At 36.4% G+C, this 20,454-nt stretch overlaps 1 protein-coding gene across 7 annotated transcripts in view; it reads left to right on the top strand.

The window, feature by feature from the left end:
* Positions 1–20,454, top strand: part of wnk1 (WNK lysine deficient protein kinase 1) — a 107,872-nt gene that overhangs the window by 46,979 nt on the left and 40,439 nt on the right. For 6 of the 7 annotated variants that reach the window (XM_015392424.1, XM_015392421.1, XM_015392423.1 and 3 more), the window contains exons 3-9: positions 4,702–4,874; positions 11,936–12,156; positions 12,666–12,823; positions 19,316–19,404; positions 19,611–19,750; positions 19,894–19,973; positions 20,083–20,259. In XM_015392424.1, the coding sequence (XP_015247910.1) occupies positions 4,702–4,874; positions 11,936–12,156; positions 12,666–12,823; positions 19,316–19,404; positions 19,611–19,750; positions 19,894–19,973; positions 20,083–20,259 (1,038 nt within the window). The remainder of the gene's footprint in view (positions 1–4,701; positions 4,875–11,935; positions 12,157–12,665; positions 12,824–19,315; positions 19,405–19,610; positions 19,751–19,893; positions 19,974–20,082; positions 20,260–20,454) is intronic. The other variant, XM_015392419.1, reaches the window with a different exon arrangement.

The raw sequence follows: 20,454 nt of genomic DNA, 5'->3' as shown, positions 1-20,454 counted from the left end.
TATGTAGTATCTTAGTATTTTAAGAACATTTCTGTCGTCTGATGTCCTTAAAGCCATAGAAGCGACACAGCAAACATAAAGAGTGTAAAAGTTGTATAGAAGTTTGGGAAAATGCATATAAAACACATATTCAACCAATTTTTATTCAACATTAAAGAGCCATAAAAAGAATAACTGGAAAACTTTATAGAGAGGCAACAAAACCACCATTTCTTCAGTTAAGATAATTGATTTTTAATTAATTAGTAGACTATGGTATTTTATGAAGTTCAAAGAGCATAAAAGAACTTTACCAATAAACATAAAAAAAGATTTAGAAGAAGAAAAAGCAGTTCTACATATTCACCCCAAACGCATCGCCTCTACCTTGAAACACAGTGGTGGCAGTGTCATACTGTGGGGGGGCTTACCTTCAGCAGGAACAGTGAAGCTGGTCAAATTTGAGTTGAAGATGTAGATTAAGTGAAATACAATTTTTATTGTATTCATCTGCTAAAAAAAAGGATATTTGTTCCTGATTATTTAAAATGAGGTTTTATATGGTCCGTTTCCGACAGCACAGCTCTGCCACAATGTGTGATGTGCAAAGAGATGTTAGCAAATGACAGTATGCGGCCATCCAAACTGCGCCATCATATGGAAATAGAGCACATGAATTTAGCCAACAAGCCAATAGATTTTTTTTCACAGTAATGTGTTCGTTTGACACTAACGTCATGGCAACTGAGGCATGTTAAGCCAGGCTTACACTGTACGATTTTTTGCCCTTTTCAGGGTGATTTTCTAGTTGGACGAGAATTTTCCAATCAGGCCGTCTTTCAGCCTGATCATGCGTTGTAGATCGTGTAGTGTACAGGGAGTAACGAGTGGCGTTTAGCCTCCCACGACCACCTGCCGACCAGGAATCGTGAGGTTGGGAGAAAATCAAAGTGAGTTAAGTGAGCCTCATATTCCTCTTCTTCTCGTTTGGCTTCCGGATAGACGAGTCAGAGTAGCTCAATGTCACTGCGGAGCTGAGTCCGTCGTGGTTTTTAGACATACAAGGTAGATCCTGCATGGACTGAACATGCATCTGCATCTGTACGACGAGGGCTTCGTCGTAGGGTAGGAAACCCTGGAGTTTCGTCGTACAGTGTGAGCTGTAGCTGCGTGCAACGATTGAAAAAAATGGCACAGTGTACGCCCGGCTTTATATAGCTGCTCTTCACTTAGCAAAGGCAGGCAAGCCCCATACTGATGGAGAAAAAAATCTGCTCCCGGCAGCTAAACATATGTGCTAAACTTGACACAACCCCAACGTCTGACAAAACCATCCAGCGATGAATATCCCAAAATATTATGATGTCAAAGAGCAGGTGGTGAACAGAGTTCGCAAAAGCCCCATCCAAGCCATTCCACTGGATGAGTCCACTGACGTTGCACCCTGCATTCAATTGATGGTGTACCTCAGAGTAATCAGGGTTTGGTGGGGGGGGGTTGGTCATCTTTACCTATTCCAAACGGAAGCTCACATTCAATGAATTTGAACCCCCCTGTCCTAGATGGAGGATGACCTTCCAACAGGAAAACAAAGACTTCACCAATGAAATGTGTTTAGGTTTGTTGGTGTAACATTAGCTTTGCAAAGGGCTGTACTCTGTACCTCCTATAAAAACTCCTGCTGTTTCTGTGTCCATTTATAGACTTAAAAAAAAGCAAATATTAATATTGGATTAGTTCTCTCAGACTTCCAGTCTGCTGTCTGTAGTAATGTCTGTGGACGCGCAGACAGGCACACATGTGGTCATATTCCTGTCGCTTCAGTGGAGATAAATTGCCTCTGTAATCATAGGTAGTGCTTGTTTGATTTCATATTTTTAAAAGGACTTATTTTGTCAGATTTAGGGCTAGTCGTTATTTTCTCTCACTGCAATCTGATGTATTTATGAGTCGCGCAAACATGAGGCATGAAGATTTAAATCATTAGGTTGAAGAAAAGAGAAGGATCATCTAATGCCCAGAGAGAGGGTTCTAAGTGTTATGGGTCATCAGGGTCTTTTCTAAGTGCTGCTCGGAAATGTGATGTTGTCTTCCAGGCAGTCATGTGACTAGTGGCTACGGTCATGTGACTTCAAGAGGGGATCATGTGATCGCAGGGGGCGGAAACAGCCGAAGAAGAAGAGGAGAATTGGAGTAGAGCTTAGTGAGGCTGCTGGTGGATGGTTTGTGCTAATGGGCAATCATCAGCAGCAGAGGGATGATGAAGGGATAAGCTTTTTCAGGCTGTCTCCTCCACCAACATGCATTATTTCTGAAAGCTCCAGTGTGATTGAAAATCCCCTTAATGTGCTGGAGAGCGAATAAGTCACATGATGGAGCTCTGGGTTGTACAGTATGACCTCATCACCCCAGATATTCTTCTAATCTTGGAAGCTGCTCACAAAACGTTTCTGAAGATGCTGTTTCTCTGTGTTGGTTGAGGGGCTTTGTGTTGATTTCCAAAGCTTGGATTATGCACTGTCCTGCAGAAGTATTCAAAAACCTTCAAATTTATTTTGCATTCCAAAGAAAGACTTAAGTGGATTTTATTGAAATTTTGAACAAGACCTATGTAAATTAGAGCGTGGTTTTGAAGTTAAAGCAATTCTAAGTTTTTTCCAAATCAAACTGTGTAGATTTCATCTTAAATCTGGGGGAAAAAAATACATCTTGAAATGAATTCAGTTGGGCATTTTACCTTCAACTTTGATAGTCCATAAAATAGATTGTTTTTGCTCATCTAGTTACAGCTGAATGATTTTGACAAAACTCAATTTTGAACCAATATTATGATTGCGATTTTATTGCGATTTGCCTTTGCAATAAGCGCAAGCATTTTGCTGTTTTACTAACCATTTTTCATTAACTTTACTGTAACATTTGCATGAAAAAGTTCATACTTCTATTATAACGCATAGATCTGGGTGCTTGCTTTAACTCTGTTCCTTTCTATGTGAAAGCATACTCACTTTAATCACATTACCGCCACCTAAAGGGCTGGAGGGAAAACATTTAGTGTCTTACTCTTTTTAAATATATCGTGACTAAAATTAAATGCCTCTACGATTTGTAAATTGCATTTTTCGAAATTACTTTCCCACTCAGACAGTCTTGTGGCTCTTCCTGTCTTCATCTGTTGGCTCACTACATTTCATCTTCTGAAAGGGTCACAGACATTCATTGGCATAAAACACTCTGGATGTTTGTTCCACGTCAGTTTAATCATTGGTTTTCTTTATTTTCAAACCACTAAATCTGGTGCATCCTTCGTTCGACAGCTGTAGGAAGTGCGTGTTAAGGATTCAGCTTAACAAACACAAATCCCCTCAGAATTAAGTATCTGTCGCCATTTCTCCTGTTATGCAGCCAAGATTATGTTTAATTCTGGTTCAGTGTGATGAATGCGTCATTTAACAGTTTGGGACTAAGACTCAATTTAAATTTAAAAAAAGAGAAAAAACACGAGTTATTCTCACAGCATATTTTATGAATTATTTAGTTTATTTCCTTCTGAGTGACTGTTTTTATGTGTAGTTGTCCCTCTAAGCTTCCTACAAGCAATGACCTGCCCACACATCCCTGTCCATCTACTTAGCTTTAATTGGTAGAGAGGGAATGCACATAAATGTGTGTGTTTCAGATGGAGGAATGTAGACCGTAACTTTCTTTACTTGGCTTGTTTTTGGTCAAGATCCCGCTGCTTTGCGATGACATGTAGAGACCAAACACAGAGCTGTGGTTCAGATGTCATAGATCCTACTTTCCTCTTCCCCCAGGATCTATAATAGTAATTTATCTGCATTTCTGCTGGAAACTAGAATGTGTAGTGCTAAAAAAGGCCAATCTGTATATCAAGGGAATATTTCTACTGATCCATGTGTAACTTTTGAATGAAGAAAGCTTATAAACAAGTTTAATCCTGCCTCCTACGTGCATTCCAGGCAGGCTTTTAACCACATCGCAGCACTAAAACAACACTAGTTTAGGTGTCATACCCGTTAACAGCGATGCAATTAAAAGTTGTCATTGGGGATTATTGGATTAATCTTAATTTACAAATTGACAGATTGAAATAGCAGCTTATAAATACTGAGAACCCATCCTTTAAGTAGGACAATAGAGAATTACTACCATTACTATATCTCTGTATTGTATGTGATGTAACAACTATACAGCTGATTTTTGTTAGTATTGCATGTTGCTATTGTTTAGTTTATGTAAAGTTTCTTTATTTTTAGTATAGATGTTTATATTATTCTTCAGTATAAAAGTTCACTTCCTCATTATCATTTTGATGAACTTATATCTAAAAAAAATTGCACAAGGATCTACTTTAACTTGAGAAAGCAGTTTGTTATAAACAGTCGAGTCAACATGTTGCAGCCTGAAGGACGCAGTGTGGGCGGAGCCTTCAGACGAAGCTAAAATGGTACAATATGAACTGAAAACCATTATTTTTTTATGTGTTTATGTATTTTTGAAAAAAAAAAAAATCCTATTATTCCTTCAGTTTAACCTTCATCTCTTCCACTTCTCTCTAAAATCTTTTCTTCCACTGAATATAACTCCCTGTTTTAATAGTTGATATAAAAAGCTGCCTTTACCAATCGGATTTCCACATTGCTGTATTTATCTTTGTTTTGCCTCCTCCTCACCAATTGTCCTTCTGTGTCCTGTGTGCAGGACCGTAAGCTGTCCAAGTCGGAGCGCCAGCGTTTCAAAGAGGAAGCCGGGATGTTGAAGGGTCTCCAGCATCCTAACATTGTCCGCTTCTATGACTCCTGGGAGGGTTTGTGCAAAGGAAAGAAATGTATTGTTCTCGTCACCGAGCTCATGACATCTGGCACGCTAAAAACGTGAGTACAGGAGGCAAAAAACAAGTAAAAAAAAATAAAAAAGACCACAAGGGAATGTAAAACATAAAGGAAATACAGTAATATTGCATAAAACAACAGTTTTACAATAATCTCAAACTCTGCTAGATTTAAAATCACCTCGAGAATTTAGTTTGGATCCAGCTGTTCTGTCTTAGCCGTAATTATTTGAATGTGCATTCTGCCCAACGTCAGACTCAAAACCTCTTAGAAACACCTTTAGCTGCAGTTTCTAAGTATAAGTAGGGGTGGAAGGTTTCTACCAGCATTACACAACTAGAGGCTGGCAGCTTTACCCAGAGCTCAGGGGATTCCTTGCTGGATTTAGGTCTGGACGTTGTCTAGAACAGGGGTCTGCAACCTTTCATATCCAAACAGCCGCTGCAAAATATTACATGACCTTTTAATATAAAAAAAATATATTATTTCTGTTAAATATCTGCCAAAGGAAATGTGTTGCCATCTCAAAAAACGAACAGCTGATTTGCTTTTTTAGCTTAAAACAATTAAAAAGTAAACGATTCCTAAATATGAAGCTTTGATTTTCTTCTATAAGGTATGATAATAATAAAACATAATTTCCAAGCTAATTAAAAGAAGAATAGCACTACAAAAAATTTTTCTGATGCTTTTATGCTGTCATTCTGTTGTGAAAATTCAATTTAAATATTCTTTTTCAAAACTAATAAAGGTTCTAAGACTGGTATTTATTATAATAGTATATTATTTAGGTCTTTATATCTTTTTTTGACCACTATTACATGTGGCTTCGGAGCCGCAGGTTGCAGACCTGTAGACTTAAAGCACATGAGTATGCTTAAATCGAAACCTATTAGTGACCCTCAACCCAGACTTAAGTCTAATATTGTTTATGATGATGCAAAGTGTGATTTTTTTATATACATGTTCTATAAAGACCAGATTTAGACTGATTAATAGTTGTCCAATTATTCAGTTTTTTTCCTGCTCATGAAAAGAGCAGAGCTTAGGAGAAAATGTCATTGGTTGCAATTACCTTAAAGGCACTTGAGTTTATGCTGAGGGATTAAATCCCAGGTTGTATCTGAATGTTATTTTTAAAAGGCTCAAATCTAAAATAGAAAAAAGCTGAAAAGGGGAATAATGAAGAGACTTTATGGTGTACATGTTGGGATGTTTGCACCTCTGTCAGACCCCCTCCTCCAACCCCAAAGTAAGGAAGAGACATGTAATTCCTGAATGCCACTCTCTGCCGATGAGTAGAGCTGCGCATCTGTGAACGTCACTGTTACAGAAAAGGCAATAAGCCTGCGCCACATGGTGCATCATGGGACACCACCAGCCCACCTGCCAGCTGCTGCTTCATCTGCAGATTCCTTTCATTCCTGGCATTGTTCCTCTGCACCGGGGGTAGAAGAGGACCGATATGAGATCGGACTGTAACACTTAGAGGGAGACAGAAGGATCTTAGAGGGATATTGCTTCTAGCGTAACAAAGCACTGACTCACCTGTAACACAAGAGGGAGAAATATTAGCCTCAATTCCTTCAGGAGAGTGGCGCCCTCCTCTGGAAAGCGTCACAATTCCTTTCCATGTTAGTTGGAATAGTTTAAATACTGATTGAAAAACTGATTTTGCTAAATTGAACAACATGGCAGCTGATATTGCATTTCCTGCTGAGTGAAAGCAAGCAGTGCAGTGTCCTCTAATGAGACCAGAATGTGTTGCAAAAAAAAAAAAAGAAAAACTGGTGCAGCTTTTCTTAAAATCTTACTGATAAACTTATTACCAGGAATAGAACAGATTTTCTGATGCAAATGTAGATGTTTTAAGGTAGTTTTTGTGGGAACCTGGGTGCTGCTTCGTTTATGGACAGGATAAAGGCCGCGCAGGGTTTCGGCTTCAGTCCAGATGAGTCCTTGGAAAGGAGAGGTGCTGTGCTGAGGCAGTGGAAAAAGAAAGAGAGATGACAGGGGGGGGCAAGGGGGAGGGAGAAAGATAGTAAAGATGGAAATGCTGACCAGCACTGCTGCAGTGCATTAAAGGAACATTAGAAAAGCATGAAGATGCTTTTGAGCTGCTTTAGTTCTGGTGTTAAATAAACATTATTTCTGTATCTTATAGGTGACATTCATATCTGTGTACTTGGGTTTGTGTGCTAAAATAAGAGCGAGGTTGTGCAACTTTGTGTGGGAGAAACGCTGTGCAGTGTCACTTTGGAGCTGCTGCATGCCACAGGGTTTAGCTCGTCTGTCAGCACCGCTTTGACTCCAGAACAGGGGGGAAATAAAGACCAGGAGATGGGCTGAGGAGGAGGAGGAGGTGAAAAGATGGGAGACAGAGGAAGAAACAAGCGAGAGAGAGGTGTGTGAGAAGTGGAAATAAAAGATGAAATGAAGAAAATAGTAAAGATTCCACTTTTTGTGGTATGTTTACTAAAAGTTAGTAAGTTTCTTCAAATATTTGATGATTTTTAAACGTAAACTATGTGGAAAAAAGGGCTTGCTCACCTCAGTTTTACATTTTGCCACTTATTGTGTTATTTACAATATGCTAATATAAAGAAATACTGCTTGCTCTAATCGTACATGTTGCACATAGAGTGAACCTTGTTTCCCAATCCAAAGATTGTACATCGGATAATCCCGGACTGATTGGCCGCTCAGAAAGTTCCCCCCCTTCAATGTGAACTATATGACTGCATATTTTCAGTGCTGTAAGATGTTTAAAATCAGATCAAAGAAGCATAAAAGATTTAAGAAGATTAAGATACATTTTTTTAAAATCATAAACTGATGTGTAGTCACTGTCGATAAAAGCTGTTTAACGACTTGCCTTTTTCTAATCATTTTTCGACAAATTTACTGCTGGACCTGTTGGCAGCTCTGCCCTAGAGGACGCAGAGAGAAACAGGACAGATTAGGTCTGAGCTGGGAATTAACCTAATAGAGCAGGTTTAGTTTTAGATGTAGAAATTAAAGGTATAGTGGAGGATGTTCTTTTTTCCCTTTTTATGAGTAGGAAAAATGCATTTGGCACAATTTGGCCACTTTTGGAACTGTGCCAAAATCGCATTTCTGCCTATCACACTGCCCACTAAAACCTTTGTGGAACAAACATGCTTTAATTTACTCAGTCCCAATTTGTTTGGAGTTGTTTGGTTCATCCAGAGTTTGAAATGGGTTTTTGTGGTGTTTTGTTTTGGAAAGTGTTTATTTTGGAAAAAAAATGTTGCTGAGACAAAAAATCTTTCATTTTTTTCTTTGTTTAATCACCTACAAATCAGACATGGTAACATCTAAAATAGTGGCTCCACCTGAAAAATATCAATGCATTTCTGTCTTACAAATACAAAAAAATGTATTTCTAGTTTAAAGGTTGGAAGCTGTACTTTCTTTTATTCACAAATGCAATTTCAGGCGGAATTTCCTCCTAAGACCCTCTGGGCTTAAGGGGTGGAATATTATTTTGTGGAATGCTGTTTATAAATGTTATTTCACAAAGTATGAAAGTATTATCTCCTTTATCGTTGCACTAATCAGAAGTTACTGCCAACACTTTGCTGTATCTTTTAAAACCCCGCCTTTGTTAAACCGTAATAATTAAAGGTATTAAAATATTTCAAAGGTGAGGATCAAAAATGGAGGAGAACTATTTGGTATGACGCTTTAACAGTAGCGCCGTTGTGTAAATAACCCTGCTGATTTTCTAAAAAATAAATATTTAGGCATCTTTCGTGTATCCAGCGGTTTTTCCTCCATCGTTCCAGAGCCATGTGAACCAGGTGCCTCGTCTTAAACGCCCACAGGTGTGGATCTGTTTTGGCTCTGAGGATCAGTTGGCAGCCTCTCAGCGGGTGTTTCCCTGCCTGCCACAAGGCGTGTTCTGGGAAAGGCTCCAAATGTTCACTTATCAAACAGAAATAATGAAAGACTCTTTCAAATGACTTTAATAATGGAATAATTACACAATAATTTATGACTTGTTGTTCACGGTTATCAAACTTTAATAGGTTCAGATTACATAATTGTTTGTCTGTTTGATAAAATCTTCCAAAACTATGTGATTTATTTCGTCCGCACTGCCTAAAATAATAACATAATTAGTAAAAAAAAATACAGCCTCGCTGATGATAATCATTGGAATGGTTTCAGTTTTGTCTATAAAACGATAAACATTTTATATTTGACATTGATTTTGTTTGAGTCTTTGTATCTTTAAAGGCTTTTTTTTGTTCTTTCTATTTTTATCTTTATTGATTCTCAGGAAAGTATTATTTACATAGACATAGGCCTCTACTTCACAGGATTAACTCCAACATTTGAAATAAGGTGAATAAGTAAGGCATTGCGTTATAGTAGTCCAAACAAAATCATTTTACTTCCCTGAGAAGAACAAAAAACTATAAAGAGGAAACACAACAATAAAAAAACTTAATTCAGTTTAATATCTAAGGAGGGTGGATTGTTGAGGAGATTTAATCACGTTTGGTCTCTAAAATTGAAATCCGATCTTTTAAATTTTATATATTCTACCTTAATCTGCCTCCACTGACAGATTTGTTCAGTCTTGTGATCTAGAGAGGCTGTTATTATTTTTCCATATGTTAAATGTTATGTCGATCCAGTCGTCTAAAGTTGTTTTGTCCTGTAATAAACATTTTCTTTTAATGTTTTTCTTACTTGCTCTTAATAAAATCCTCATTAAATATTTATTTCTTTTTTAGGCTTCTTGAGGAATTATGCCAAAATATATAAGCTTGATCTCCAAAGGAATGTTCTGTCTGAAAATATCTTTTAAAGCATTATTTATTTATTTCCATTAATCTTTTATAATTGGGTAATCCCAGAAGACATGATAATGTTTGCGTTTTGATTTCTACATTTCCTCCAAAATGTGGGGGAAATTCTGTCGTAGTGGCATTTTTGAGCAGGTGTGATAAAAAATCTTTTTAGATTTTTCCATCCAAATTCTTGTCATTGAAGAGATTTATTATATGTCCAATGGTATCTCCATATTATTCCCCATTCCTCCTCTCTTATTGTCAAATTGCCCTCTATTTCTCATCTTGCTTTGATTTGTAGGTGTTCTTTTTTTTAGATACATTATGTTTTTATAGATAATTGAAACAAATTTTCCCTTTAATTTTTGATTTGTAGGCATTAAAAAAAATTCTACGAGATATATATTTTTGTCAGTAATTGACCTCATTTTTAAATTAACAAAATTTCTTATTGTAAATATCGGTAAAAATCCTGTTTGTTCTAAGAGTATTTTTTCTTGTGTTTCAAAATCACTTAAGATTTTTTTGTTCATCATTTTGTACCTTTAAAGGTTTAAAAACAAAAAACTCACAATGTTTGGTGACTTAAAAAAAATCATTCTTATGGTGATATTAAGAATAGATATTTTTGCATTTAGAATTTTAATCCTAGATCCAGAGTAGGGCTGGGCAAAAAGCAATTTTCAAATCACAGAGGCTTTCAATTTTAGTTGCATTACATTTAACAACATTAAGATGGATTTTGGTAAGTACATTACTTCTTCTAGCCTTTTAGATGGTGGTAATATGCTTAAAATAGTTTTTCTACTACACAGAAGGGAAGAGACAGTTGCAGGAAGTAGGAACTTTTTCACATAAAGTTTACAGTTAAGTCCTGCATCAAGGTCAACCCTCTAGTGAAATATCTACATATTTGTGCTTAGTGTAAAGGGGAATTGCAAAAAAATATTGCAATCGCAATATTGGTGGAAATGAAACGCACATTTTCATCTTTGGCAAAATCGTTCAGCCCTAATCCAGAGTCCCTATTCAGTCAGGAGAGGACTGGAGAAATGTATTTCCTTATTATGAGGGGTGGACGATTTATCGGCCTTCCAATCTGGCCTAGTTGATCAGCCAATACATTGATTTGATCTTTTCCATTAATCTGATCTACTCTGTAAAGGTCTGAAAACCTCCCACTGCCATTGCCTTAAACTTTAATTTCTATTTGAAAGCAGTTATTCTTGAAGTTTTTATTGTTTCACATGCAATGTTTTTTTTCTTTCTGTAGGATAAGATTCAAATATCTTGTGATCTTATAGAAACGGACAGTGTAATTTGTAAAAAGGAATCTGTATCGATTTTAACCAGAATCGGCATGTCAGGCTTTTTTAATATCAGGAATCTTTGATCAGCCAGAAATATGTAATCGGTGCAACCCTAATTACATATCTAGTTGTCTAAAAAACTAATCTGTGTATCACTCCAGCAACATGCAAAGCAAGGTTTTCTGTATAAATAGTATCCATCCATCATTCGTAAAAACCTCAATCTCACTAAAGTTACATTTAAATTGTTTTAAAGCATCCGACTATTTATTAAATCCATTATCTGTACATAATTGCATCCACCTATCATCTATCTCCTATTAGATCTCTGCATCTGTTTATCCTGTCCCCTCTCTAACAAAATGCAATCACCTTTTTCGTTCTTTATTTAAAGTCTGTTTATAGAAAGGGTTCATACGGACCTTTTGTATCTGTACTTTTAAATCAAGTGGTAACTTTAGACAATGTCTAAGGAATAGTTTTAATAATATCCATTCTAATTTTAACGTTCTGCACAATGATGGGGCAATTTATACTGATTTGTTTAGACATAGACCTTCGGACTTAGTAAACAGTGGTTACATAAGCTTCATGTTTTAATGATGGTGTTGGGCCTGTTTCTCTGCTTTTATTGCCTTGCCAAACTTTGATTTGGACTCATTAATTTTCCCATCATTGTCAACCTTAAAATTCTTGCTCATAACAGAAAGGCAGCTTTGTGTTTGATGTGGGTTTGTTCAGATGGTGGCAACAGTAGGACATATTTTCCAGGGGAAATAAAGGCTGCTTGAAATGTAAATAAAAACAAGCAAACGCTAATTGAACAGTCTGGTTGATGATGATTTTGGATTTTAAAACCACAAGCTGTTTTTTTAGAGCTGATTAATAGTATTGTAAGCAATGCAGTTGGCCATGTGGTTTCTTTTCAATGTTAAACAAAGTGTGACTGAATTTTTTATCTCCCTTTCAGGTATCTGAAACGCTTTAAGGTCATGAAAATCAAGGTCCTGCGCTCATGGTGCCGACAGATCCTCAAAGGTCTTCACTTCCTGCACACCAGGGCCCCGCCCATCATCCACAGAGACCTGAAGTGCGATAACATCTTCATCACAGGGCCAACGGGGTCTGTAAAGATCGGAGACCTGGGACTGGCCACCCTGAAGAGGGCATCCTTCGCCAAAAGCGTTATAGGTAAGAAAACGCCCTGCTGATGGACGGAATTTTAAAGGTTGCATACCATCACTTTTGCAGGAGTAATTGCCGTTTAAATGCAAACATCCACAACATTCACGATCATTTTACTGCTGGTCGTTAAAGTAAACCACAGTTATTTTGGAAGGTACCTTTAGTATGTCTGCTGTTAAGCTAGATTTAGGCTGTCTGAGGATGTAATGGCTGCACACAAAAAAAATGTCTAAAGAAAACTTGGCTTGTTTTTTGGTTGAGTAGCCATCAGGCTGACCACAGGTATTTTCTCTGAATTCCATCTTCCTCCTCCTCTACCTTTAAGTAAGGTTCGCTGTTTGTAGTAATTACAGAGACCTCAACTATTTGGACACATTGCAGTTTGTGGTTTGTAGTACGTTTCTTTTTATTACAGTTTATGACCTGAATTTTACTGTCAGAGGTGTAAACTGTTTCCTGGCACATTTTAAGAAATCTAATGGCATCTAAAACTTGTATATTTCTATTTTTAAAAGGTACTCCAGAGTTTATGGCTCCTGAGATGTATGAGGAGAAGTACGATGAATCTGTGGACGTCTATGCCTTTGGCATGTGCATGCTGGAAATGGCAACCTCTGAGTATCCCTACTCGGAATGCCAAAATGCAGCGCAGATCTACAGACGGGTAACAAGTGTAAGTCCCTGTTTTCTGTATCCTCTCAGTTTATCTATCATGATGATATCTATCATTGTCAGTCGAATCCGAGTTTTATTTGTCATTTTGTTTCTGACCTACATCGCCTGTCCGCTTTTTCCCCTCTACACTTGTTTACTGACTGTATTAATAAGTTTGGCATGAGCTGCAGGAGTTTCAGTCATATGATGTTGTTTTTTGCTCTCATTAGGCCTTTCTCTATTGCCTCTCGCTTCTTCCTGTTTTTGCAAAACAGATTTTTTTAATAAAAGAAAGTAGCAGCAAACCAGAGGTCGATCATGTTTGACCATAGCAGTGTCTTCTGAAAGGATTTAGCAAAACCGTTAGTCGCTTTTTGTTTTACTTTTCTTATATTTGTAGCTTTAAGATTCTCACCTAAACACAAAAACCAATGGAAGGTTTCTACGGGGGTTAGAAAAGACTGGATATCGTTTTTTTTGTTTATTTATTTCAGTTCTTTCTAAGCAGATTATTTTTTCAATTAATCGATTAATAGTCGGATAGCCAAAGATTTCTTAAAGATGATTTTTTTTAAACCAGGTGAAACTAAAACTTTTCCACTTGAGGAGTTCTAGATAGAAAATATTGACGGATGTAATTTATTTTTCCTTAAATGCAAAATTTTTACATAGAATTTTTACAATTCCTGCTCTAATTTGGTGGCTCTGTCAGCTAAAGGCATGTTTTACTGTCTCTATACTCCAGTTTACTATCAATCAATTACTAAATCAGTTGATGATTATTTCAATAATTGATTAATCTGATTAATGGTTTCAGAACTAGTCCAAAGAATGTATTAATACTGATGATAAGCAAGATATTAATGCAACTAAATCAATTATGCCTATAGTTTAGCAACAACTGAGCACATAACAAAAGAAGGTTCAGCATCAACTGGTGGTGGAATGTTAATTATGTCTAATTAAAACTTGTAAACTTAAGTTCTTTTACTTCTGAAATGATTGATGAAAACAGCTACAGCTTAAGTGTAAATATCTGTGTTGCAGAGATTAAGCTTCAGATTATTATGTTCTGGATTACACATCTGTTTTCTTCTATTTTGAAAAGAATGCCACTAATTGTTTAGCTGTTATATCTGACAAATGTCACTACTTTATCATTAAAGAGTTTCAAGTAGGGCTGAAACAATTAATCGGATTAATTGTGATTAATGGGTTATTGAAACAATCGTCAGCTAATTTAGTAATTGATTAATCGTTAAATGGAGATATATAAAATAGAGGTTTTAATATATACCTTTAGCTGACAGAGCAACCCACTTCAAGCATTAATTATACCAAAATATCAAAAGAATGTGAAAACATTTTGCATTTACAGGGTTTTCGCGAGTCATTAAAAATCATTAAAAGTCATTAAATAATTATTTTTTAAATTAAGGCCTTGATTGGCATTAAAATTCATTAAATTTGATAATCGTGGCATTAAAATGCTTTGGAAAATAAGCTTGAGGCAGAGAAAAGGCTAGAGAATGGGGAAAAGGCAAATTTGAACCAAAGTGGCAGGAAAACGAGGAACTCCGGACGTGGCTGCAGCCTGTCCACGGTGAAGATGACAAAGGATTTTGCCTTGTATATATATATACATAGTCATGGGTACTTGTTGATGGCATTAAGATTATTTCTAAGAGCATTAAAAAGCATTAAATAAGAGTTACTCATTCATGCATAAACCCTGATTTAAGATAAAGATATTTTTTGTCTGTCAATATGCTCTATCCAGAACTCCTCAAGTAGAAAAGTTTAAGTTTATTAATCGAAAAAATAATCAACAGATGATTTGATTTAAAATATAATCATTGGTTTCTGCCCTAGTTTCAATTATATTTTTGGTCTGTAAATGGATCGCTTGGATTTCCATTTTGACTCAAACTATATGGATTGGGTTGTTTTCGGTCCATAATGTATTTAACTCCATCTTTATTTTCTACTTTTAAAGACAAAAAACATAGAACTTTTTATTCATTTTTCACATAAACGCTTTATAAAAGTTTCCGTAAAAAAAAGCCAAATTGTAACCTTTAGCTGCCCATTTTTAATGTATTCGGATTCATTTAAAGTCCAATTTCAGAGTGTTTGATTTAATCCAAATAGTTTCCACCTCTTATGTTTGGCTTGCACATTTAAATTGAAAAGATTTAGATCAAGATTACCTGAAGCGCTTTGACAATTGGAGCCGGAGTGGTGACAGTTTGATTTAGGACCCTACAGGAGCTGAGTAAATTCAGACACTGTGGTTTATTTAGATCAAACGTCTGGCTTAAAACCAAGCTCCCTATTTCCAATTCCTTTTATCTCTTGCAATGTTTTTATGAAAGCTAAATCCCTGTTGGATTATTATGGTGACCTGAGCCCTAAGGATCATTAAACTAAGTGATCTCATATACTTTAAACAACATAGCATTTGGCAAAACATGGCAAAATTTCCTGAATTTGTCACTGTGTGTTGGATAAGACCCTATGATAACCACAGGGAGCTTTATCACCAACTTCCTTTCTCTTCTTTGACTTTTCTACAGGTTATATAAACAAATAACTTAATGTTTAGTGGATTTTTCTCAGGACTTAAGTGATTAAATATCTGTAATTGTTTGTTTTGTTTTTTTAGCTGATTATCAGTCTGGTTTGATCATAAGTGCACAAAAAAGTTTGGATTTGGAAGTTTTCATTTTAATAACAAATCTTTAAAACAATCTTCCTTGGTTGAATCTTAACTACTTGGACTATGAGACAATTTCCTACAAGGATCTTCTCTCTAGACACACTTCCTCTCACAGTCCAAACATATATTACTCAATAAATATTAATTATATTTAGATTAAAACAGTTAAATTATTTTTTTAATTTCTTTCTTTTTCAACCAGGAAGCTTCCCCATTGCTCTCAGACAGATTTATTATCGTAGTGACTTAAATGGAAGTCAGATACAGGAATTAAAGGCTGATTGGACTGTTTTTTTTTTTTAAACATTCAAAAACTGTCTCAGCTTACTGTGTTAAATATAAATTTCTGTATTACTGTGTCAGAAGGCAAGGCGAGGTTACTTTATTTATACAGCACATTTCATGCACAAGGCAACGCAATGTGCCTGAGAGCAACACAAACAATAAAAACAGAATAAAACACAATAAAAAAAATAAACACAATACTAAATCAATCAATACAAATATATAAAAAATGCATATTGTATATTACAAGTAGTTAAAATACAATCAATCACCATAGCTAACATTAAATAGGCATGTTTTTAACCTGGAATTAAAGGTAATGTGGAGGATTTTTGCAAATAAAAAAACAAAAAAAAACAAAAGCCCATTTCTCCTTGTGCACGCTCTGTTTAAAAGTTGCTGTATTCATAGCTCATAGAAGCTTACTGTGCCGGAACGTCCGCTCTAACTCTAAATCCCTCAATCCCTTTAAAGAGAGGGAACTATATAGTGGACTTTATAGTGAACTGACCGTTCGGACAGATGATCAGTGCGTTTTGCTTCCCGTTGCTCAGGTAACACCTCCTCCACTGCGCGGTGTCTGCTCCATCTTTGTTATTAGTCTGACAGCAAATCCCATAATGCTTTGCGAGTAGAGCTCTCTGCCTAAAGCATCTGGGATATATCTACCTGTTGTGAGGCCTTTCTTTTCTTCTCATACACTTCGTTTACACTTTTACGGCATTACGTAAACACATCACCAGAATGATTGACAGTTAGGAGGACCACTTATTTAGATGATCCACCCAGAAAAAAAAGATCGTCCTCTATACCTTTCAACATTGTCAGGTAGAGGCTTCTTTGACCTCCTCACTGAGGCTTTACCAAACCTGCATGAAAATGAAATGCAGCCTCACCATGTTTACTGGTTCCAGGGACAAAAAGCCTTTCTGTTTTTTTACCAGCATTATTTCAGGAAGAGATTTGATGCTCTGAAAGGCTTAGGCTGCATTGCAGCTCCTCCAAAGTTACATTTATACCCTGCTGGCTCTCTGATTGACGCCCTTATCTCCCTCTTAGTTTTAGTTATCAACCACTTTGGGACTTATTTGGAGAGCTCCTGAGTTTCATAGTGTGTTGCCTCTTGCTTTGTGGTTTTGCAGCCTCAGTGACCTTTCAGAGAAAGTGTTTTTACACTGACGGATCATGTGACTCAGGTGGACATCATTCCAATAATTGCCATGTTGAAGTGAATTACCTGCATCAGAACCAGTGAGGCGCCTCATAAAAAAGCAGCTGAATAAATACGCAAGCGGCAATTTTCAGCTTGTTTGTTTGTCTTAGAAATTCTGTTTTCATGTACTTTTTGTTATTAAAACTCACCGACTTCCAACTATTTCGCTAAGCTCGTCACATTAAATTAGATTAGCAAAAGAGGTCAAGAACCGGGTGGGGGGGCTGGGGGGGGGTTAAAGCCTTTGCATGGCGCTGTCTGACAGAAACTTTTTTTTCCCCATGACATTCTTTCCTTATGAAATGTGGAGGATTTTTGTGTCCAACACATGAAATTGACTTTTCAAGATGATCAAATTAAATTATTATTTCTTTCTTTTGCGTTTTGTTTTTTATTCTCCTTAATGGGAATGTTTGGTCCAATAAAGCAAACATTGTGTTGTGTACTCTTTATGGTTTGTTATCATTGTTTTAAACCTTGCCAAGCCATGATGGCGTAATTTAGTCTTCTTCCATTCTGAACATTCCTTCCTCCCAATTAGCTTTATTTAACTAAAAGCTAGCTTTCTCTGCATCCCTTGCTTCTTATACCAGACTTAATGCCATTACATTGACCATCCGTCCCAACTTTGTTTGCTTCTGAATCCCAGCGGTGTGCATGTGTGTTCGTTAGAGCGTGTAATAGAGCGATGAGACTTCTTATATAACGGTGGGTTGCAGGAAAGAAACATGCTAAGGAAAACGGGAAGAGTAGGAGGAAAATAATTTTCTGGTTTGACTCCATCAACTTGATTTTATCGATTTTTTTTTTTTCTTTTCACCACCTGGTTGGTAAGTTATTCATATGACCAATCTTAAAGCTTCCTATCTCTGCTATCTGTTGAAATTCTTCTTTGTGTTTAACTATTATCTGCCTGCCCTGTTTGTGTTGCGTTGCATCATTATTCTAACTCTTAATTGACTCGTACGTCTTAGATCCAGTTACGTTGAATTTATCTGCAACACAGAGTTTAAACGGTGGAGCTTGTGTGTGGAATATTTTTACCAGCAATCCACATTTTATTTTCCGTAACTTGGTTAGCTTGTAATCAGATTTGACAAAGAGCAGCGATAGATATGCAGAATAAATGGAAAATTATTTTTGTAATTATATACATTTGATCATATAACAAAAAAAGCAATAAGCCAAAGGTATTTATTGTGCAATTTAGTAAATCGTTGAAACATAATCTCAGTAAAATGAGTATTTTTACCCTTTAAAATAAGATAAGTGGATTTTATGTTTTTGAAATAAGAGACTGCAGTTGTTTTTCTTACTTTAAATGTAATTCTTTATTGGCAAAATGTCATTATTCAAGAAAAGGTGCACTTATTTTAAGAAAAATAGGCTTACTTGGTGCTTTTTATTTTTTTATTTATTTTTTTTTTTATTTCTGCTTTTTCGCTAATATATGGGGTTAAATGTGACATTAAAGTCATTTAAGAAGCTTTGTAATCTAAAATTATTCCTACAGATGCATTAATGTCCTGTATGCATTAACTAATTTAGAAAAATGTAATTGTAAAGCAATTAAGGGAAAAAAGTGAAATATAAAAAAAAATATTATAAATTATAATACCAATAATTTAATGTCTGTTTTCTGTTACATAAAAAAAAATATTTGTATCTTTTTAGTGGCATGTAAAACCAGCAACTTTATTCTCTTTTATGCATTTTTTTTTATTTAGAAAAAAAGAAGCATTTCCAATGTTTCATTGATGTATTCTTCTTTTATTATGATTTATTTTTCTCTGAACTTTATATCTTTTTTTTTCTCTTGCCCAATAAGGCATGTATTGCCTTTTACTATGCAGCCCTAGCCGTCATTCCTGGTGCCAAACCTCTGAGCTGGAGTCCAGCTGATTATGTCCGTTAGTATTACATCTCAGAAACGGGTACTTGAGCTCTTAATTGCTTCTGTGACCCTGTGGTTCATTATTTTCCCCTTCAGCTGTTTTTTTGTAGGGTCAAACCTTTACTGACGGGTCTCTGACACGGCAGGTCCTCTGATCAACAAATATTTAACCCGAACATCTAATTTCAGTTAGCTTACTCAGTTAAAAATCTGATGCTCGTCTAAAAAAAACATACTTGCACATATGCTTAAGTCATGCATGAAAAGAAAGATTATGTACAAAGGTGAAAATTAGAAACTTTGAATTAGTTATTCAAAGGGTAGCAATAAGTTAGAACAAAGCTGAATTCTCTCCATGTGTTAAAAGCTTTCTCTCCTCTTTGTTCTTTTTCTTTTGCAGGGAGTGAAGCCTGCGAGTTTTGACAAGGTGGCCATTCCTGAGGTGAAGGAAATTATAGAGGGCTGTATAAGAACAGACAAAGATGAGCGGTGAGTCACAAGGATAAAAACTGCCCCCAAATATGGATTTCTTCTCTGACTTGTTTTGCTTCCTGTTATTTTATTTCTTTCAGTCTTTCTTCTTCCTGTTTTTATGCTAAATAATTTTAGTCATAATTAGGTACTGTCATACAAAGCTACTCTAGCTTTGTGTAGTTTCCTGCTTTTATTTTTCTGCATGTCTCTGTCACCTCCAGATATGCCATCAAAACCCTGCTGAACCACGCGTTCTTCCAGGAGGAGACAGGGGTCAGGGTTGAACTTGCAGAGGAGGATGATGGGGAGATGATTGCTATCAAACTTTGGCTCAGAATAGAGGACGTCAAGAAGCTCAAAGGCAAGAATCTGGGAAACTTAGTATTAATTTGTGTGTAGGAGCTTTTATTAGAGGCTCAGAGAGGAGTGTTGACAGAAAACCCCTAAGCTTATATTTGTACATCCAAGGTTAATAATGGACAGCGTTTTTTCACATGCCTACAGGTAAATATAAAGAAAACGAAGCCATCGAATTTTCCTTTGACCTGAACAGAGATGTACCGGAAGATGTTGCCCAGGAAATGGTAGGTTCAACTCCTTAAAGTGGGGTGCTCAAGATCTGGAAGTTTTTATTTAAACGTTTGATGCAACATATGCAGATGGGAAATGTAAAATAATCGCTAAATCCTACAGGTGGAATCGGGTTATGTTGCTGAGGCCGACCACAAGACCATGGCCAAAGCGATCAAGGATCGCGTGTCTCTAATCAGGAAGAAAAGAGAACAGAGGCAGCTGGTGCGAGAGGAGCAGGAGAAGAGAAAGCTGGAGGCAGAGCAGCAAAAAGAGGCGTTCAAAGCTCCCCACACTCAGGTTTGTGGAATCAGGTCTGTTTTTATAGAGGTTAACAGCAGCTGGGAGGAAGGATCTGAGGAAATGCTCCCTTGTGCACCAAGGGTGCAAATAATCTCTAACTAATAAACCTCTCTCATTCTGCTTCACCTTATTACATGAAATGCGAGACTATGTCCAACATTTATGGGGGTTTTATCCTCAGTTTATCTCCAA

Source organism: Cyprinodon variegatus, unplaced genomic scaffold (genome assembly GCF_000732505.1).
Source record: "Cyprinodon variegatus isolate N-32 unplaced genomic scaffold, C_variegatus-1.0 Scaffold590, whole genome shotgun sequence".
Classification (NCBI taxonomy): domain Eukaryota; kingdom Metazoa; phylum Chordata; class Actinopteri; order Cyprinodontiformes; family Cyprinodontidae; genus Cyprinodon; species Cyprinodon variegatus.
Note: the sequence above shows the minus strand (reverse complement) of the source record. Positions and strands in the feature narration are given on the sequence as shown.